The sequence below is a fragment of the Chelon labrosus genome (assembly GCF_963514085.1).
Source record: "Chelon labrosus genome assembly, chromosome: 5".
NCBI lineage: Eukaryota > Metazoa > Chordata > Actinopteri > Mugiliformes > Mugilidae > Chelon > Chelon labrosus.
Window position 1 is genome coordinate 2,679,390 of NC_140341.1, and position 16,032 is coordinate 2,695,421.

Below are 16,032 nucleotides of genomic sequence, written 5' to 3' on the forward strand. Positions count from 1 at the left end.
CAATAAAACACAATAAAACACAATAAAACATTAAAACAGCAGCTTTATTTCAGCACAACAACACTGGAAAAGACAATAATAAGAAAAAACAAACACAAATCAAAGACATAGATGATAAAAACATCAACACAGATGTTATATTTCAACACAACAACAAAACTACACCGAGATTAATGACAAAAAACAAAAACAGGAAACAACAGAACAGAAAAAAAGACAAAGACAACTTAAGAAAAATTATTTTACACACACAAAAATAACATGTTTTATTTCACTACAACAGAAAACAATAATAATAATAATAATAATAAATCCTGAACACTGGTCAATAAATATCAGCTTGTTAACATTTGATCAATGACTGTGATCAGAGAGGAACCGTTTCCATGGAGACCGAATCAAACAATCTGATCAGGTGCATTTGTTCACGTCAAAGCGTGAATCACTGCAGAACTTTATTGATGAAGAGGAGCATCACATCTACTGGAAATGGAACAAGAGAAGAAGAAGGAAGAGGAGGAGAAAGAAGAGTAGTGAACAAAGAAGGAGGAAGTAGAGAAAGGACGAGCAGGAGGGGAGGAGGAGAAAGAGGAGAAGGGGGATAAGTAGGAGGAGAAGACAAAGTAGGAAGAAGACGAGAAGTGAGGAGCGCAGGAGGAAGACGTACAAGGAGGAAGGAGGAGGGTGGAAGGGACGAGGAGAAACAGGAGGAGAAGGAAAAGAACATGAAGAGGAGGCGGCATGTGAGGAAGGTGGAGGAAAAAAGTAGAATGGAGGAGGTAAAGAGGGATTGTCTCCATGTCCTCCTCCATGTCCTGAATGTCTGGAGTCTTAGAAGACGTCCAAGATGTCTCCACGTCTCCATCATCTCTGTCCACATTGATTCCATCTTGGTTCATCTTGTTTCTCTACCTCCATGTTTCTGTTCCTCCTGGAAACTCCTCACCTGATGTTGATTAGTGAAGGTTACCATGGTTACCACCACCACCACCTCTACTCCTCATTAATCAGGAGGATCTGATCATTATTATCAGTGTCAGCTTCACTAACGACCGTATTTAGATGATTTATTATCACGGACTCTTCTTGAACATGATAAATACACAACAACAGTTTAACAGCCTCATGTTTATTATGTAAATCCAACAAAACACTCATTTCATCTTTCATCGTCTTTGTAAATAAAGAAAAAAAACACACGAGAAGCAGAATTGGATTTTTATACACAAACGTTTTATTTGGTTAAATAAAGCATTGATCTAATAAGAACAGAGGTGGAACATGGAGAAGGTTGTGGCCCATCGATACACACTGACAAAATAATCCAGATGGTTTTAAAACTCTGTGGCGACGACTGATGCTGCTCTGATTCTAGATCTCAACAACAGAAATAAAACAAGAAAATAATAATAAAAAAAAAAGAAACAAAAAAAAAAAAAAAAAAGAAAATTACAGACTCTACAAGTTTCCTTCTTTAACTTTTCCGGCTCTGAACACGAGAAGCTGACGACAAAAAGAGCCGCTAAATAAAAACCGACTCGGGAGGAGGAGATGACGGGGAAGACGATCCAGAGGAGGAGGAGGAAGGAAGGAGGAAGGAGGAAGGAGGAAGGAGCGGTGGATTTGTATTTACAGGACGTATTCGAGCTCGTAGCGGACGAAGACGTTCTTGTCGTCGTTGTAGACCTGTGGATAGTGAGCGATCAGGGCGTCCTGGGACCCGATGTAGATGGAGTTGTAGATCTTCCAGTAGACGTCCCTCACCTTCCTGGCCGGGTGGAAGAGACCCTGCAGAGAGACGAGAGACAGAGTTATTGATCGTGATTCATCGATCTATCAAGGGTCGCCAAACATACGGCCTGTGGGCCAAAACCAGGCCCTCAGAGGGTCCAACCTGGGCCCACAGGATGAATTTGCAAAGTGAAGAAACATTAGCTGCAAATTTAGAATTAAAAAGTAGCCGCTATTCCTAATTTGTCCACTAGGGGCTGCACCATTTCAGCCAGAATTGTGGACATAAAACACCACGACCGTTAAAGACGTTATTTCAAAATGTGCGTCCCTGTCATGTGATTGGATGAGGGGCATTAGCCTCTGATCTCAGTTAGCGTTAGCCTAGCTGCTACAAGCCCTGTGGCTACAAATGAGGTGGAAGAATACGACGTTTAAATCACTCTGTAGTTCCTGGACTGAAGTCCAAATATAAAGTAACACAGTAAACCATTCAGACTTTGGCCCCTGAACTAAAATGTGTTTCCTGGTCCTCACCTGTAAGCAGTACTGCAGCATGCGGCAGGGCCCGATGGCGACCCTCAGCCCCTCCAGCGCCCCCATGACGGCCTGGATGACGTGAGGCGACGTCTCGAACACGTTGGGCCACACGTAGTTCAGCAGGTGGTTGAGGGAGTCCTCGCAGCCGAAGCCGTAGACGCCCAGAGACATGTGCTGGACGACGGCGCTGGCGGTTTGTCGGTGGACCAGGTCTCTGCACAGGAACCAACAAGATGCACACGTTTAACACTCTGAAGGCGTTTTTAAAAGGATCAGATCAGTGTTAGGAGTCGTATTTTTACATTTACAAAGAACCTGAATAGACCCTGAGCTCACCTGTCCATGAGGGCGTCCTCCAGCAGCGGCGTGACGGCGTAGATGTAGTCTTTGCCCATCTCACCGATGTACTCGAACAGGAAGGAGAGCGACTTGAGCACGCCGTTCTGCACGTTGAGCTCGGGCACCCTGTATTCGTTCATGAGCGCCGGCAGCACGGTGAACGGCGAGCAGGTCTCGGCCACGATGGCGATGGCCACGGTGGTGCAGACCCTGTTCTGGCGCTCCTGGACCTTCAGGTTGTTGAGCAGAGTGGCCAAGACGTCGTGAGGGCTGCGAGGAGACAGGAGGAGACAGGAGGAGGAGAGGTGAGACGTTTGTAGAGACGTAAAGGAAGGTTCGTTTGAATGGTTTTGTGTTTGACACTCACCCGATGGCTTTGGCGATGTAACCGAACGTGTTGACGGTGGCTCTGCGGATCGCCTTCTTGTGAGCCTTCAGCAGCTCCAGCAGCTCAAAACAAATCCTCATCCACTCCCTGGCCGACACGTATTCAGCTCCCCTAAAAAAAAAAAGACAACGAGTTGAACAAGTTAACTCTCTGAACGACCAGGAAAACATCAACCAATCAGATCAACGTGAGGCTCAACCGACCTGTCGGCGATCCTGCCCACCAGGTCGATGCAGTTCTCCTGGACCTTCTCGTGTCTGTTCTTCAGGATGGGAGTCAAACGAGGAAGCAGGTCTTTGATTGGTGGAGTCATCTTGTGCATACCTGCAACGACGGCATGAAATGATTTAGATTAAACGCCAACAAACACAACTGGACTTGTTGGAGACGCTTCATCCAAGTCTCTGGTTTAATCAGGAATATCTGGAGGTGGTGTCCACCTCACAAGTCTGATAACGACCAGGTTCTCTTTTGTCTTACTTTGTCCCCAAAAAGGTTTTACCTCCACTCAAACCTTGAGACTGGAATCTTTGGACATTAGTAACTCATTAAAGTATTTCCATTTCAGAACGGAAACAGAATTAAAGGTGAATATCTGGTCGTTAACAAACCCTAGTCAGGCTAAACAACTATGATCACCTTATTTAGGTCACTACTACAATTAGCTGGGACGCAAGGAAGACTGTTAGCTAGGAGGCTAGGCAGCGCTACTATTAGCTGGGAGGTGAATGAAGGAGGTGCAGGACGTACCGATGACATTAACGATGGCCTTCAGCGCTCCCAGGATGCTACCCAGCACCTCGGGGTACTCCTCTCCCAGGTACTCGTACAGCACCACACCCAAGTGACCCATCAGCTTCTCCTGCAGAGACAGAGTTAGAGCAGGAATCAGTTTACAGACTCAGTACCGCGGTCGTATCTTTGGTGTTGTGTTTTATTTTTCTCTCAGCGTACCTCCTGACAGGTCTTCATGACGACGGCCGTGCGGGAGATGAGGTCGGCGGCTTGCTGGCGGACTTTGGCCGACTTGTTGTTGAGACGCCACAGCACGGTACCGCAGATCTGAGGCAGGTAGGGCTTGACACGCTTCCCGAGGGCATTCACCACCGTACCGAAGCCGTTCAGCATCACAGAGTCCTGCAGGTAAAGGACGAGGGAGGAAATTAACACAAAACTAAGGGTGAAACTTTATTTGGCCTGTACGTCATCACACTGTGCACATTATAGAATCCATAAAAATACTGATATTTCCTCCATGTGGTTTTTATACACACACACGTCACTCCTCACAAATAATTCACCAAGGCATGTTACATGTTGTTGCAAAGGCCTCGTTCCATACAAGATAGCTTTGTTGTAGTACCACCATTAGCCCACGAGATGGGGCCAAGGAATAATCAGGAATCAGATTCACTGTGTGTTTCCTGTTAGCTAGAGCTAGCTGGTTAGCAATATGAGCTACTTACTGTTAGTTAGCTACATTCTACTAAATCTGGTACCCGGTTTGCTGGGTCTTACCTCCGTCGTCTGCTCCTGGAAGGCGTACAGGATGCCGTCGATCAGCTGCTCCTCCAGCTTGTGGTCGATGTCGGCCGCGCCCAGGTTGCCCATGATTTTTTCTATGGTCTCCATCACCATCTTCCTGTACTGCTCCGCCTCGTCTTTCAGGTCGTCCACGATGCGAGAGATGATCTCCGCCGCTCCCACTTTGTTGGCCAGCTCCACTGTGGTGTCGACCAGCTGTACGAAGAGGAAACACCTTCAGACACCGGTGGCCACATGTGGTACTGCACTTAAATTCTATCTGAATCTAATATTGAATGTTTGTTGAAATGCATCTTTTATATCAGGACAAACTTAAAACATTGTAGTTAAAAGGCATTTTTAGGCAAACTGGTGTTTTAAGACACGACAATGGACGTCTCCACTGACCTGTCTGTAGTTGCGTCTGTCCAGAGCCATCCTGTGCTGCCAGAAGTGTTTGAAGAAAGGCGGCAGGATCTCCGTCTTGATGTAGTTTGCTTCCACACCATCGGTACCACAGCACTGCTTCACCACCTACGAGGCAAAACAGAACGGTCGGTCTGAGAAGAAAGCTTCAGGCGTTTATTTGTTTTTTTAATCTTAAATCTCAGTTTAGTTTGTTGCCAACGGGTGCAGGTTGAGAACAGAGACGACACCGACGGCCGCTCCGCTAATTCTCGTGTTGGCGTCAATCTAGCGACCTACTAGCCCTGAGGCAACCACGGAAAAGCTGAACAGGCGAGAAAGAGTCGCGGGAAGTTGCGTGGTTTAGTACTTTTAGATGTTCTTACCTTGAGCACGATCTTCTTCATCTCCTCGTCAGGGGACTGGAACTCTCTGATGAGGATCAGCATCACCTCCCTGGTGTAGTAGTTAGCGTACTCGGCGTCCATCAGAGGGATCAGGTAGCCGATGGCTTTGAGGAAAGCAGCCAGACCCTGGAGACAAACATGGACAAGGTTTAAACGATGAAGATGAGACAAAAAAAGTGACGCTTTAGACTGTAGTTGTCGTAAATAATCTTATCCTGCAGAGGGCAGTAATACGACCACTAGATCAGAAGTGACAAACCTAAAAAACAAAGAAGCTGGACACGTACTAAAATCCAAACCTCTCAGTCACTGAATATTTGGACTAATTCAGTGAGTTTAGTCTGATTGTGGGTTGGTGGTCAGAGCCTTTAAGTCTTTATCAGTTGTTTTTGAGAAATTAACTCAGGGACTCCAGAGCTGATGCTAATGGTGATGCTAACTGTAGCGCTTCTTTCCAGCAGTTTGTTTCTGCACAAACAGACCTCTAAAACTAAACCAAGCAGATTTCCATTTATGTTCCGCTCAAATAATCCAGATAAACTCGTGTCTGATGCTGCCAGCAGAATTTAACGGCCCGTTTGTTTGACCTCCTCTGACAGCAACAGCTTCTCAGAAAGAAGATTCTTTGGCAAGTAAATATTCACGCTGCAGCCACAGGCAGGCCCAGCGCTGGGTGTTAATCTTGCACTGAACGCTGATAAGTACATTTTTTTCCAAACGGCTGACTCACCTTTCCTCTGTGCTGCCTGATGCCCTTCCACAGAGGCTTCAGGACGGAGTCAAAGGACTCGATACCGTAGGGCGTAGCAGCTTCTGCCAGGGCAGCGATAGCCAAGGCGCTGATGGTCCTCACCTTCTGCTGCTCGTCCACCAAACCTGTGGCGACACATGGAGGGTTAAAAAAAACACCACAAATCTTACTTAAAATACACATGATCAAATTCACAATTGTGCACGTTATAGAAGCCATAAGAAAACTGCTTCCATGTGGCTGTGGCGTACGCATTTAACTCCACCAAGGAATGTGTGATATTGTTGAAAAGCTCAGTCATTAGAAAAAAAAGCAGGCACTATGTTATTTGTAGTACCACTGTACGCCCACTAGATGGCGGCAAAACTATAATATCTCAGAAGCTGTATCAGGCATATTCTACAAAGGTTTTAGTAAAGATGGTGCCAGAGTTTGTTGGGTAGCAAAAAGGTTTAGACATTTTAGATTTAAAATTAAGAGAGGCAGCTTGAAAATGTCAAACACAAACGCGTCTTAGTCCATGAGGACGCTACTGACCGTGTTCAATAATCTCCACCAAGCTGCGGAGATGTGGCAAGATGGCGCAGCCCATGAGGATGGCGATCTGCTGCACGATCTTGATGCCGGTGTGGCGAGCCTGCCAGGACTTCTTGCTTTTACACACGGCCTTGAGGAAGGGCAGGAGGGAGGGGATGCCGAGGGCAGAGGCCACCACGGCGAAGGCTCGGGCCGTGGTGTTTCTCACGTACTCGTCCATGTTGTCGATGTCGGGTCGCATCGTGGAGATCATCGTAGCCAAACCGGCGGCCTGGGACGCGGCGGAGAAAGACGGGGAAGGTCACATATGTGCACATCTCTTAGCATTTAGCTTAAACACTTTGATTTAGTCTGTCAAGACTAAATATTTTAAAAGACTGTGACCAACGGGTGCAGGTTGAGAACAGACCAGGATTAAACATCCGATCTGCTTGCTCTCGTGCTGGTGTTCATCTAGCGAACGACTAGCCCTGATCTGACCACGGACTGGTCGAACAGGCGAGAATAGTTCGCAAAAGGCTGAAAAGAAATCACAAGCGTGCTTCATATTACCTTTGCCAAGTTGGAGATGATTTCTCTGCCTTCTACTCTGGCGTAATAGTCCTCATCAATCAGCAGCGGCTCGATGACCACAAGGATCTGGAAGCAAAAGAGGACGCTCAGTCAGTTTCTCACAGGCAAGGAAATAAAAATAAACAAGCACACCTCTGTCTCACTGAGCTCACCTTGTGCACGTATGGTCGGACCAGGTCGTCCAGCTTGTAGAGGATGCGGTCGATGACTTTGACCAGCAGGTGGCGCTCCTGGTCTTCCAGGGTGGGCGACATGAGCAGCGGCAGGATCTGGTTGAACAGAGGGCCGGCTCCAAATTCACGAGCCTTGTCGGTGATCTGACGCAGAGCGGCCTGGGACGAGAGAGAGGATTAAATTAAAATCTAACGGAGCTCTGAAGGATCACAAAACCACCCGAGGAAGAAATGTTTTTGTTTTAAGAAAGCATTTTAGTCTGAGCTAAGGTTCCTGCAGTTAACACACAATGTTCGGTCAGTATTTTAGGGAAGAAATTTATCAATATACCCGATATTAAAACTGGGCTTCAAACAATCCCCATCTTTTGTAGTTATTTATTTTACATCAGCCATAAACCAAAACCACGTCCTTGTAGCGTCAGAAACATCAACTTCTACTTTTGTGGCGGCTGACGAGCATCAAAGCTGCCAAAAATCTAGAGAAGAAGAATCTAAACCACAGGAATACAAATGTCTGCAGCAGAAGAAGATATTCAGCCACATGAAGAGACGTCAGTAACTAGAGACACCAACCTTCCTCATGGGGGGCGTCCCATTTTTAATCTTCAGCAGCAGCTTCATGATCTTCCTTTCCTTCTGCTCCTCGGGGCTCAGCGTGGACTCGTCCACCTCCACCTGACGCAAACACAAAGAGACGCAGCTTAAAGAGGGCGGACTCGTTTAACTCATGTTTACGGTTTTTATGAAGCGATGCTCACCAGCAGTTTGTCAAAGTACTGGATGTCGTCTGGTTTGAGGAAGGGGAGGTTTCCTGAGGGCTGGTCGTTCATCTGCTTCGTGGTGCGATCTTCGACCTGCATGTGGAAGCCCGTCATGCCGCCGATGGGCGTGGGCGTGGCCGCCAGCTTGCGGGCCGGGGTGCGGATCGGCACGTAGCCGGCCGGAGGAGGCAAGACCTGCAGGAAGAGAAGGAAAAAACAAATTTAAATTAAATTAAATCGTCACATTTGTTTAAGAATAAGAAGCATCAGTGAAGAGACACGGACCTTGTAACCCTCGGGGAACATGGCGTCGAGCTCCTCGTCTGTAAGAGGACGGTTCCTCTCGTCAATCTCCCGCTCCCACCTCCACGCCTGCAGCTGCTCTGGGGTCATGCTCATCAGGTGACCTAAAGAAAACAGTTAAATCAAACGTTAAAAAACATGTTAAGGGACATTATTCACATTATTTTAGGACCGTGTGAATCGATTCAGGACATCAGAAGTGATCCCAAATACACGTGCTGCTGTTTTTAGCATTAGAAGCTACTAGGTTAGCTGCTGTTAGCATATGTCTATGGCAGTTTACAGTCAGTAAATTAGCATAGTGTTTACTTTCCACGTTTTTGGTGACATTAAAGTGACTCCAGCTCGACTATCTGGTCCTAATCTGTATTTCTGTACCAATAAAGGACTAAACCGATGAGCCGTGCTGGTTTACCTGGCGTTGGCGTGGCCATGTTCATAGCTGGCGTTCCGATGGGAGTCTTTCCAGGAGTAAGCAGCGGCGTTGAGGATCCCATCTGACTGGCGGGCGTTTCATCCCACCGAGACTTCCTCTTGCTGGCGCCCGGAGTTGGCGTCTCGCCCACCGACTCGTCCCCTCTGTCGGTTCGTGGCGTTTCGGCCCAGCCGCTGCCGTGTCCCGGGGTCTCCCTCTCCGTCTTCGGGGTCTCGTCCCAGCGGTTCTTGCGGACGCTTCCCGTGGCGCCGCCGTGGCCGGGCGTGGCGTGGCCGGGCGTGTCCCTGCCCGGGGTGGCGGCGCCTGCAGGCGTGTGGCTGGGAGTGGGGTCCCACATGCGGCTGCTGGGGGTGGCCCCCGGGGTCTCGCTGCCTTTAGGGCGGCCGGGGGTTTCATCCCATCGGCTGTTTGAAGGCGTGTGTGCAGGGGTGTGTCCTGGAGTCTGCGCACCCAGAAACAAAAAGATTAGAAACACTCATTTAACTTTTAACCGTCAAAAAAAGAGGAAGCTGAAAGGGGGCGTCTCACCTCAGCAGAGGAGTCAGCTTGGTCCCAGCTGGACATCTTTTTGGGCGTAGTGTTGGAGGGGGTTTGATCGGCTGTCTGGTCCCAGCGGCGCTTGCGTTTTGCGGCGGCTTGGGAGGCGGCGGACCCGTTGACAGCTTTCAGGTCCCCTGCCTTGGCCTTCTCTGCCAGCTGCAGGCGAATCTCTCTCTACGCACAGAAACAAATACAAGTCAGGATGAGGGCTGCAACAAATGTAGAGGAGTCTAATAATGTGTGTGTGTAGCTCAACAAACTAAATCACTTCTGAGGGTTAAGCTCTCATGTTCGACTCGTTCTGGGCTCTTACCTCCTCTTTGGACAGGTTCTGTTCCAACATGACGTCCACGTACGACCTGACCTGCAGCTTGGGGTCCGGCGTTTTGCCCCCTGCGCGAAAAAGCACCAACAAGAACAGAGGACACTCATCAGTCTACGCTCCATTAACCCCCCTGAGCCACTACAAGTAAAACAACACACAGCAAGCACAAACACAGCCAAGCTAAGCCTGACTCTCTGGTTTTCTTTTAACCAACAAGTTAACGTTAAGGTTCCTGCTCTGGCAAAGTCCTAGAGAATTACATACAAGTATACGTCTCCTGTCTTTTCTTTTACATACAGGCATAGCATTCTAGTGAAAAACAAGCAGATACATAAGAGAGAAGAGCTGAGGCTGTGGTGCTTTCTTTAATTAAAGAAGTCTAGCCATCACTGATGCAGGGGTCCTGGTGGGGCTGGGCTCTTCAGAATACGTACACTTTCAGTGCCAAGGGTCCTTCTGCAGTCAGACTTCAACCGGCAGAAAAGAAGCCTAGAAAATTTCTCTTTACCATTAGTAACACTTTGGAAAAGGGTTTGAACTCACACACAACAGTATACCACCTGTGTTGCATTGATTCACGGCACTCACAAAGTAAATAAAAAAATTATAGTAGAAAAACAAAGCATCTTCTCGGGGCCCAGTTTCCCAAACGTACTATTATTATTATTATTATTTAGCAGATTAAAATTTGAGATTACCACAATAATAAAAAATAAATGAAAAATAAGCATTTAAATCAGGATAATAAAAGATAAAAAGAATGATAATATCCAGATCTTGCTAAATATTCGGCGACAGGTTTTCCATCGTGAATGAAACGGAGTGAGGGCGGGAGGTTCGCTAAATAATTTGTTTGAAATAAGCCGAATTTTTTTCTTTTTAAAAAATAGGTTGCTCTTGAGGTTTTGGGGGGAAAAAACAAAAAAGAAGCAGCAGCCAGTGGACCCTGACCAAACTGACAAAAAGTGCACAGTTCTCCATAACCTACACAGGATGAGTTGCTGCACCCTTAACAGAGTGCAGTACAGGACTGGCAAAGCAGTACTGCTGTAGGAGAGAAATTAAGGACAGTTAGTATGGGCCTGTGGTATTGCGGTAACACAATTCTTTCTTTTGATAACATATTTCTATTTTACAGAGAGAGGTGTAAAATAAAAATATATTTACACAACAAGTTTGTACAAAAGAGAGCTCTCTCTCTACATGCAGGCTTCAGATAAAGGCACCCGGGAGCCAGAGGCCGTTAAGACTGTCAGCGGAAGATGAATAAAGTTTAACTAGCTGACTCATAGCTACGGGTTAAAGTCATAATAATATTTTAAAAAATTAACGTAAGGGCCGAGCCAATTTGAAGAGGTTTATGTTGTTGTACAACTTCATCTACGAATAAATATATTAAATAAATGAATTCTCCTCTTCCTGCCTGCGAATCTGGAGCTGCTGTGCTCAGTAGGGATGTCCTGATCCAATCATTTTGATCGGTATCTGGAGTCGATCCAGGCATTTAAAAAAAAAAAAAAAAATCCACCTTAAATCAAACCTGAAGTAGTTTACGGTGATCGATTATTAACAGCAAGTACACAAACTTCTTTCATACGCAGTAGCTCCGACTTGACAAGTTTGGTTGTGTAGTACAAACGTGGGAGGACGCAGGGCGATCGTGTTTGTTTTGGAAAAGCAGAGTTCTTGAAATGCATTCTGGGATACCTGGCTGTATCAAGCCGACATAAGTTACCTCCCGATGCGTCCTCGATAAAACGGTGAGAACACATCCAGGTATTTGGACTGAACTTCACAAGAACTGATAATAACCTGGTTTTTATTCGAGTGATCTTAACATGTGAGAGTCTTTCCATCTTGTTCCAACATCTGGATCATGTCTCCAAGTCAACAAGCAGCTGTTGATGGTTCTGATCCAGCGGTAGGCAGAGATCCATTAGAGACAGCAGCTGGTACAATATTCTACTGACCACATGATGGCGCTGCTGATTTACAGACACACAAACTGAGATCAGATCTGGTTTTAAAAAAAAAATAAAAGTTTGATTTTTCCTCTTCACTGTGGAGCTAGCTAGCTAGCTACCAGGGACGAGCTAATTAGTGGAGCTAGCCTGAGAGCCGTGAATGTGGGAAGGAAAAACAAACGCAGCCAGACACAGATCAGTGAAGCTTGTACTGTGGATGTTACACAACGTCGTAGTAGTAGAGAGAAATATCCACAGTTGATGCTAATGAGAGTCTCATAAACACAGAGCTATTTATAAAGATACTAAAGTTTGTTAACTGGTTATTTATTTGTAAAAACCACCCGTATCTATGTGTTTTAGTTTATTTTTCTTACTATATTTATTGATGCAATTGGATCGAGACTCGAATCCACCGATACTCAAATAAAATGATGGGGTCAGAGGCAATGAAACCTCCATCGGGACATCCCTAGTGCCCAGGACAGCGTAGCACGGTTTTAATTGGTCACTACACCACAGCTAACCCTCGTCGTTATCTGCTGTGACAAGAAGACACTGCACATTCCCGTCATAAATCACATGTTAACCCTTCGACTCACACACAAACCATCTGCGACCCACGTCTGTTAGGTGACCAGCACCCAACCACCTCTCCCACAGAAAAGCATGGTAACCCTACAATGGGTGTGTTGCACGAACCAGGATAAAAAAAAATCAGGACGACCACATCCTCCCCGAACCAAACACGGTAACAATATACGACCCTTGTCTCAAGAGTTGGAGACAGATAATCAAGAGGAAGACGGAGAACAGAAAACAGAAGGTGTTCTTGGACCACAAAGGATTGACCACAGGGAAGGCATCGAGTCTGGGAAGCAAGCTATTGCATTGTGGTCGAAGGGTTCAACAGCAAAACTATGGGTGTGAAAAAACCATTGGCAGTCATGAGGGGAGGGGGTGGCAGAAAAAAACTGAGCCGTGAGAAAAGTTGGGAGGAAATGGGGAAGTTGTAATGACGACAAAAAAAATGAGAGCTAAATTTACCATCTGCGAAGGGGTCGAGACGCTCGGGCGAGATAATCATCCGTATGCGTCGGGCTTTGTACTCGTCCTCTCGCTCTATGATCTTCTGTGGACGATGCTCAGCGAATGGGTCGTACTGCAAAACGAAGAGAGCATGTGTCAGAGTCCATATCTGAACGCTTTGAATGAAAGCTGATGTTTGTGGCGTTATTAAATTAACACGTACTTGCTCGTCTGACTGAGGAATGGCGTTGAGTATTGCCACCGGAGCGTGGTACCCTGGTTTCTTTTGTCCCAACAAGCTGGTTGATGTGTCCTCTTCATCGTCCTGGAGAAGGAAAAAGAAAAACACGAGTCTAGTCAAATCTCGCCTGACTGGCAAGACTCTCCCAGCTCATATGCAGAAAACAGGCAAAGGGAGCATTCAAGCTCCACAGGGGAAAATGTGTAAGTTTAAAAAGCAGCCGTTTATGTAATCTAATACTTACATCCTCCTGTTCGTTGGCGGCGATGGAGGTGACGTATCCGGCAAATCGGCTGTCGTTGCCTCCATAGATTTCTTGGTCAAAAAAGCCGGTGGAGACGAGGCCGACTCCCTGCTCCCCCTCCTCCACCAGAGAGGCCTTCATCCCCTGGATCTCCAGGATCTGGGCCTCGATGTCTACGGGGACACAAGAAACCAAGCGGGACAGAGTGAGGACGCAGCATTACAACTACAAAGAGCAAAATTATAACCAGCTGTGCTTTAAGACAAACTAACCTGAACTACTTTTTATACACTTACAGTCCAGTTCATCAGGTACGCTAGTGAATGGTCTAAATCTAGTCTTCATGAAGTTTCTAATAACTCTGAGAGCTGTTGATTCAACTAGGAATTGAACTGAAACGTGTTCCTGATATTTTGACATTTTAATCTAAGTAACAGAAACTCTTTAGTGTTTAGTTCAATCCAGTTTAACAGCACCAGACTCCACAATGATCATCCAGGTGAATCACCACCTTTCTCTGGTTCAACTCAACACTAGAGCAGTTATGAAAGAGGATTTAGATAAGGACTGTTATAAAACAACATACTGGTTTTTACTAGTGTGCCTTATATTCTGGTGAGTAACTGCTTTTCAAGTTTAGTTTCAATATTAGCACAAACAAATCCCCCGAATTAAGAAAATAAGGAGGATTTCAGGTTTTGTCAGTTTAATATTTTTAACTTCCTGTTCCAAGTTTACGTTCAGTGTCTGTATATAACCACGGGGACAAACGGACTGAGAGAAAGGAGACGCCTTGTTTATGCAAAAACAGATTTCTCAACTCTTACAGCTGATTTTGAACGAGGTTGTCGTTTTACTTAGGATTTATTAATATATTATATATAAAACAAGTTCGCTCAAAATGTACCTTTGTTTCCTTTAACAACAGGTTCAGTGTTTAAACATGTCGCCTTCAGGCCTTTATTTGCCACCACATCCACTGCGATGTAACGTGTGGCCGAGCAGTGTTGTTAAATGAAGCTAATGCTAACTGGGTTATGCGACATTAGCTTATCAACAGCAGCAATTAGCGGACATGTACATATATTTTTACCAAACAAAAACAGCGCACACATCAACTGAGGTTTTCTTAGCAAATTTGGTTAGCAATATAACCACCACACTTTATATTAAATAAGATATAAATCCGCGGAACGCTAAAATACCATCGCTAGCTAGCATGCTAAAGGCTAGCAACAAGCGCCATTATGTAAAGCGTCCGCGTTGCGTCGTACGAGGCCCGCTGCGTATCGTTTAAAAAACAACACATTAACACTATCAATCTGCGCTATCGACGGTGCAACTCGTTACTGCGGAGTTTACCGACACGTTCACCCAAAAAATAACGAGACACATGGGATATTTCTGGATTAATTTGTAGTAATTTACCTTCGTGCGTTTTGGCGATCTTCGCCATTTTGGTGGTGGTTGTTCGAGACTGAAACCGGAAGTTAGTGAACACGGACTTCCGCCTCCTTCTAGATGTAATCAGGCCAGTTCACTAGCGGTATCACATGGTATTACAGCTATATGTAATCATTTGTTATAAAATAATAATAATGATTTAAAATAAATCATAAATAGTAATGATACTTTTACTTTTTAATTTTACTTTTACTGCACATTTTGCCCGTTGTTGTTTGGTTGTTGGTTGTGAATCCATTTCGTCGCAATTTCAGTTTTGATATCCAATTATTCTATCCATCTATCTGTCTATCTATCTATCTATCTATTTGTCTATCTATCTGTCTATCTATCTATCTATCTGTCTATCTATCTATCTATCTATCTATCTATCTATCTATCTGTCTATCTATCTATCTATCTATCTGTCTATCTATCTATCTATCTATCTATCTATCTATCTATCTATCTGTCTATCTATCTATCTATCTATCTATCTATCTATCTGTCTGTCTATCTATCTATCTATCTGTCTATCTATCTATCTATCTATCTATCTATCTATCTATCTGTCTGTCTGTCTATCTATCTATCTATCTATCTATCTATCTATCTATCTATCTATCTATCTATCTATCTGTCTATCTATCTATCTATCTATCTGTCTATCTATCTATCTATCTATCTATCTATCTATCTATCTATCTATCTGTCTATCTATCTATCTATCTATCTATCTATCTATCTATCTATCTATCTATCTGTCTATCTGTCTATCTATCTATCTATCTATCTATCTATCTGTCTATCTATCTATCTATCTATCTATCTATCTATCTATCTATCTATCTATCTATCTGTCTGTCTATCTATCTATCTATCTATCTATCTATCTATCTATCTATCTATCCATCTATCTATCTATCTGTCTATCTATCTATCTATCTATCTATCTATCTATCTGTCTATCTGTCTATCTATCTATCTATCTATCTATCTATCTGTCTATCTATCTATCTATCTATCTATCTATCTATCTATCTATCTATCCGTCTATCTATCTATCTATCTATCTATCTATCTATCTATCTATCTATCTATCTATCCATCTATCTATCTATCTGTCTATCTATCTATCTATCTATCTATCTATCTATCTGTCTGTCTATCTATCTATCTATCTATCTATCTATCTATCTATCATTACAGACTCATCGTCATCATCCTGAAGAAAGAAAAGAGAAACCACCGAAATTCCAAATTTAATGTAATCGTATTACAGCTTTGGTGAGTTCAAATATTCACAAGAGAAAAGGTTCCAAAGTTTCAGTTTCAGGCTATAATTTATGATGTTCCTTCCTGGGCCACTGCTTAA

At 44.7% G+C, this 16,032-nt stretch overlaps 1 protein-coding gene across 6 annotated transcripts; it reads right to left on the reverse strand.

The window, feature by feature from the left end:
* Positions 1-1,211: 1,211 nt before the first annotated feature.
* On the reverse strand, positions 1,212-14,687 carry sf3b1 (splicing factor 3b, subunit 1). Of its 6 annotated transcripts, XM_084544750.1 has the most exons (24): positions 14,643-14,687; positions 13,215-13,387; positions 12,953-13,054; positions 12,748-12,862; positions 9,725-9,804; positions 9,400-9,585; positions 8,851-9,313; positions 8,418-8,539; positions 8,130-8,327; positions 7,945-8,046; positions 7,348-7,527; positions 7,175-7,261; positions 6,623-6,893; positions 6,065-6,210; positions 5,314-5,460; positions 4,931-5,056; positions 4,517-4,738; positions 3,953-4,135; positions 3,749-3,860; positions 3,202-3,322; positions 2,978-3,109; positions 2,608-2,880; positions 2,269-2,485; positions 1,212-1,788 (listed from the first exon to the last, which is right to left on the reverse strand). In XM_084544750.1, the coding sequence occupies exons 1-24, from the start codon at positions 14,668-14,670 to the stop codon at positions 1,630-1,632; spliced, it is 3,945 nt and encodes a 1,314-aa protein (XP_084400876.1). In that variant the 5' UTR covers positions 14,671-14,687; the 3' UTR covers positions 1,212-1,629. The 6 variants fall into 6 exon arrangements, 4 of the variants coding, with proteins under 4 accessions (XP_084400876.1, XP_084400878.1, XP_084400877.1 ...); XM_084544752.1 differs by lacking the exons at positions 12,953-13,054; positions 13,215-13,387; positions 14,643-14,687 and adding an exon at positions 10,171-10,225 and having other exon boundaries at positions 12,748-12,820; XM_084544751.1 differs by lacking the exons at positions 12,748-12,862; positions 12,953-13,054; positions 13,215-13,387; positions 14,643-14,687 and adding an exon at positions 10,171-12,578.
* Between the last annotated feature and the right edge of the window lie 1,345 nt (positions 14,688-16,032).

Bases quoted from the DNA above. Each gene is read 5' to 3' on its own strand.
- sf3b1 (XM_084544750.1), bottom strand. From the start codon at position 14,670: ATGGCGAAGATCGCCAAAACGCACGAAG. The intron at 3,110-3,201 runs GTCGGTTGAGCC...TTTTTTTTTTAG, and splicing joins GTGGGCAGGATCGCCGACAG to GGGAGCTGAATACGTGTCGG. The intron at 2,881-2,977 runs GTGAGTGTCAAA...GTCTCCTCGCAG, and splicing joins TACATCGCCAAAGCCATCGG to CCCTCACGACGTCTTGGCCA.